This window comes from Homalodisca vitripennis, unplaced genomic scaffold (genome assembly GCF_021130785.1).
Source record: "Homalodisca vitripennis isolate AUS2020 unplaced genomic scaffold, UT_GWSS_2.1 ScUCBcl_8247;HRSCAF=16276, whole genome shotgun sequence".
Classification (NCBI taxonomy): domain Eukaryota; kingdom Metazoa; phylum Arthropoda; class Insecta; order Hemiptera; family Cicadellidae; genus Homalodisca; species Homalodisca vitripennis.
This window is the reverse complement of record NW_025784362.1, coordinates 921-6,278: the sequence shown is the minus strand read 5'-3', so window position 1 is coordinate 6,278 and position 5,358 is coordinate 921. Positions and strand designations below refer to the sequence as shown.

The 5,358-nt window shown below is 34.4% G+C and overlaps 1 protein-coding gene across 1 annotated transcript; it reads left to right on the top strand.

Moving 5' to 3' along the window:
- Window positions 1–4,718: 4,718 nt before the first annotated feature.
- LOC124374398 (ubiquitin-conjugating enzyme E2 L3-like) lies at window positions 4,719–5,145 on the top strand. The gene has a single exon (XM_046832619.1). The coding sequence runs from the start codon at window positions 4,794–4,796 to the stop codon at window positions 5,118–5,120; it is 327 nt and encodes a 108-aa protein (XP_046688575.1). The 5' UTR covers window positions 4,719–4,793; the 3' UTR covers window positions 5,121–5,145.
- Window positions 5,146–5,358: the final 213 nt, after the last annotated feature.

The window sequence follows — 5,358 nt, the reverse complement described above, 5'->3', positions numbered from 1 at the left end:
ATAACATTTCATAGAAATAATTTGTTGTGTAATAGTTGTAAGATATTTGAGTTTTTGGTTATTATAAGTGAAATGGATAGATGTAAAATCTTGATACATTTTAAAACAGAGTTTTCTAATGTTAATATCCAAGCAAAATTTGTTTATTGTATGTATAATGGTTTTAAAGAAATGGTTTTATTAAAAAACAAACATATACAGATAGAATACAAAAACTTAAAAAATATAACTTTAGTTAAAAATAGTTCACTATAACCATAGAACGATCCCCTAAAATATCCACCCAAATAATACACCCTTTAAATGGAACTAATTATTGTCTATAGGCTACAGGTGAAGAATTACCGTCAAAATACGGTAAGAATAATAATTTAAAAATACATGCTTTAAACACAACTCTCAATCCTTAAACTAAGACTAAGTTTGGCTATATTAAATCGGCTCCCACTGCAGACCACGAACTAGAAATATTTCTCCAGATAATATCTACAAGGGACCACAATTCCGGGGGTCCAAAAAAGATATATTAAAATATTGAAAATTGTAAATTTAAGGATAAACGTGCCAGGATTAGTTACAAATTGAGAGGCGCCAAAGTGCATCACTACAATAAAAAATTATTTGTTTTATTTCCCCCGTAGTTTTTCCAACCGATTTTAATTTTTGAAAAGTGATTTATAAATTGCATAACCATAAAATTATATTTATATAAGCAGAAAGATTTCTTCATTAAAAATAACAATGTTATCGTAACAGAATTTGTTTGAATTTTGAAATTTTTACTTTTAAAAATGAGCCATTGCCTCAAACAGCGCAGTCATGATGAGACATCTCATGTCTCACGTAGCACAATTAAGATAAACAGGTAACATATCCGTTAATACCTGTCACTGCACGCCTATTATAGACCCGGCTATTTCATTATGTGTGGTCATAATTATTTATTTTTAGCTATGGCGTTTGGAAAACGTAGCTAATATTACGCTACCACTACTCTCTGCGGTGAGTGTGCAAAGGTGCATATTCATAAAAAACGAAAAACCAATCAAAGTGAGTGTCTATGTTTTGTTTATAGTAGCGGCCGTATATGACAAATAACGACTTCATGTTTTTGTACAAGTAAAACATTTTAGTTTAAAATAATTTAACGTTTGATACCAAACAACTACAATGCAAAACTACAAGTTTTAAAGTTTCAAAAAAACATCTCATCAGGCTGCAAAATAACGGCCATACAAAATGTTTATACTGTGCAGCCCAAAAGCAGACATTTTCAGTTTTATATATATATATATATATATATATATAATATATATATATATATATATATATATATATATATATATATGCCAAAGTTAGTCAACAACACGGTAATGACTTGACTGTCTTCTATTGGACTGAGGATCGCTTTCTTCCATACATTTTCAGGATACGGACAGGTAAATTTAGACCCTCAGCTCGAGAGTCTAGAATACATTGTGTGGAGGATTGCTTTTCAATAGATGTTCAGTATGAACAGGTAGATTTAGACTCTCAGTTTTGAGAGTCTCTAGAATAGATTGGGCTGAGGATCGCTTTTTTAATAGATGATAAGTATACGAACAGGTAGATTTAGACCCTCAGTCTAAGATTCTCTACAGTAAATTGGGCTGAGGATCGCTTTATAACAGATATTAAGTATGAATAGGTAAATGTGTGCGTATGTGTGGGAATTGAGGTCCGGTATATGGGCAACGAGTTCTGGCAAAAAGGAATAATTTCTATATGCCAGTATTTTTAGTGCCCACTACGAAATAATAATTTTGTTTATCCGAGTCAGCAAAAAGTAGATTCTAGGCAAATAAATAACTATCATAAACAGATTTCGTTCAGCTGCCTTCACAATACTCACCATTGATACTGATTTAATCTAGTTAAGGTATCTTTACAGTCACCACTAATCTACAGCTTGGTACAGATAAAGTCTCGTTAAATATACACAAGTTTTTATAACAATACGGAGTTTCATCAACAAAATTATTTGTGTAAATGTTTAATAATGTAGTGATAACACAAGTAAAAAAAGAATTCTGATCGATTTTTCATAATTCAAAAAAATATTTATTGCCCACAAAATGACTGTCTGCAAATTTGAACTGTCAAATTTTTAAATAGAAGTTATATACTATAGTTTTGTTATTTTAATATAAAAATTATTTATATATATATATATATATATATATATATATATATATATATATATACAGGGGGTGCAAAAGTAGGTATACAGTAATTAAATATGTTTAAAGAATAAGTAGGTTTATTTCTACAAAAACTAAACTTTTACAATCTATTTTAAGAGCGTTAAGAAACAGAAATTAACTCTTAAAAGTGTTGTACTTCACCAATACACTTACTTCCTTTTGTGTTGAAATTGTTTGCCTTCACAGTCAACACACTGCTGTAACCTTGAAGTTACGCTTAAACACACTTTTCGGCAAAGTTCTTTTTTTTCATCTATGTCTTGGCAAGCTTGGCGAATGAATTCAACCATCTGATTAAGATCACGAGGTTTTTTTTCGAAAAAACCTTGTCTTTGACAACTCCCCAAAAGAAAAAATCCATCGGGTGTCAGATCGGGAGATCTTGCTGGCCATTCAACCGATCCTCTTCGACCGATCCACGAGTTTAGGAAACTCCCGATTTAGTAGGTCACGCACGATTGTCGCATAGTGGGCAGGAGCTCCATCTTGTTGGAAGTAGAATTCCTCATTACCCTGCTGGATTTTGATTTGTGGTTTATAACGTCAGTCAGCATGTTCCTGTATGCATTGTTGGTCTACAGTGTTATGAAAAATGACAGGTCCAATGACACCTTTACATGAAATGCTAGCCCAAACTGTTACTCCAGGTTGATTCAGCTGTTCTTCGAATGTCAAGTGTGGATTATCAAACACAGTAATAGACACAGTTGTGTCTATTGACTGCACCTGAAAGCTTAAAATTAGCCTCATCGCTCCAAACAATTTTTTGAATAATTCCCGCACCTTGAAGTTCCTCGTTTAACATTATCTCGCAAAAAACTGCAGTCGACGATCAGGGTCGTCCTCTATTAGCCCATGAATAAGTCTTGGAATGTACATTTTCAAACCTAACCGTTTCATTAGGCGTCCGAAAGATCTGCGTTCAATGCCCAGTTCAATTGATGCCCTTTTTCTTGACTTTTTTGGGCTTTGAACATAGGTCTGCGCGACAATCATTTCGTTTTCAGGAGTAGTGACAGTGATTGGTCGTCCCAGCTTTTGGACCATTGCAGATAGATACTGTAAGGTTAAACTTATCTCTTAGTCTATAAATACTTAATCTGGTTGGTGGTGGTGTATCAAACTCTTCTCTCCATCTCTCTCGAACTCTTTCACAGTTTTCTGTCTTCCAATATTCTTTCAAAACCCACTTTCGTTGATCGTTGGTCATGTAACCAGCCATGATGACAGAAGTGTAATAATAACAACAGAAAACAATGAGAAAACATTGCCAGCTGTTAGTAGCAAACGTATTACACAGCTGATCAGGTGGCTAACTTGGGTATTACCAACCAACTAAAACTGTATACCTACTTTTGCACCCCTCTGTATATCAAATTAAATTATTCTTAAGTTTATAAGTCGGTGTTATAAATTTAATTAGTTTAAATATCAAATGACAAAAATGGGGGAAATTGGCCACATAGAGGTGCTGCTATGCATCAGAGAAATACTGTACAAAGCTACGAGGGGAATTTTAAAAGACAACTATTAAATATTAAAGGTTTAATTTAAAGTACATCGGAATTAAGCTTTTTGGACCGGAAAACTTAATGTTAATATTAGTCATAACACGCTGTCCGGGTAAGCCTATGCACAACGAGTGTAGGGTGGATTCCGGGCCACCCAACTATTGGTCTGGTTTTAGTGACTGATAACGTTGGCTACTTCTCTCGTTCCGCAAAGTGGACAAGCTAATCTAAAGTCATGTAATATCATTTTTTATTTTCTCCTTGAATATATAACACATTGAGCTTAAAATGGCTTCAATAATATTCACACTGTACTTTACATATAACTAGTACTGACTATATACCTTGTGTAAATAGATACGACATTCTGAGAGATTTATTCGACTACGACTATTAGTTGGTTACTACAAAGAAGTAGTTAGTCAGGATACCTCGCTTATTATTAACTGCAAGTCTGGTACTGAAGCTTTTAATTTCGAAATAACCGACAACAATAAATAATGTACTACGATAAATTATTATCAAATTTACGATCTTTATAGTTGTTATTTTTGAACTGAGGTTCATGATATGTGCACCATTCATTAATATTCGGGATATTTAGAAGAAAACCACGTGTTTATGTTCCATATTACATATGCTTTTCTATTATTTAACTAACCTACGATTGTGTTTATCTGTACGACAATAAACTAATCACATTCTGAGATAATTCACTAATTGCAGTAACTTTACAAAACAATCGGAGTTGTTACTTTTAGTACTACGACGCAAGAGTGCGGCCTGTAGCAAAGACTTTTAAAATGGACTTTATATTCTATTTTTCCTCTATGTACGTCTACAAATGGTTTATTTTTAACAGAATAAAAGGATTTTAATTCTCCTTGGAACAACTGGGTGAAAAAATAAACAAATGTAAACAAAACATTCACCTGCCGCCATACAGTATTGTTATTTATTTCTATGTAAAGCTTCTTTGCCGTCCGAAATTCTTGTTGATTTTTGAATACACTGTGCGTGAGCATTGACTTTCTGCCTCATGGCTTTCTCTCGGCGGCTGATAACAGAACTGGAGGATATCCGGAAACTGCAATTGCCCTATTTCACCAACATCCAAGTAAACCAGTCCAACTTCTTGGTCTGGCAAGGACTCATAGTACCTCAGGAGAAGCCCTACGACAAGGGCGCCTTCCTGGTCGAGATAACCTTCGCTCCTGAGTACCCTTTCAAGCCGCCCAAGGTCATCTTCCGCACCAAGATTTACCACCCTAACGTCAGCGAGGATGGTCAGATCTGCCTACCCCTTCTACAGCCGGAGAACTGGAAGCCAGCAACGAGACTGGAACAGGTATACACTGGAACCTGAATAGAGTTAAATATTCCATAACAACAACGAGAGCGAGTTACTTGATATTTCACTGTAGAACAACACAATTCAAAATGCTGTGACGTGCCATAAAATTGTTGATAGCCAGATTTATTTATTTATTTATTTTTTTTTAAAGGAGAAGCCGATTCCCTTTTAAGCCTTATTCCTGCCCGTCCTCATTCATGGTCCACTGGTTCTGTGTCGAGGAATCTTATCAAACAAGAAAATAAGGGGG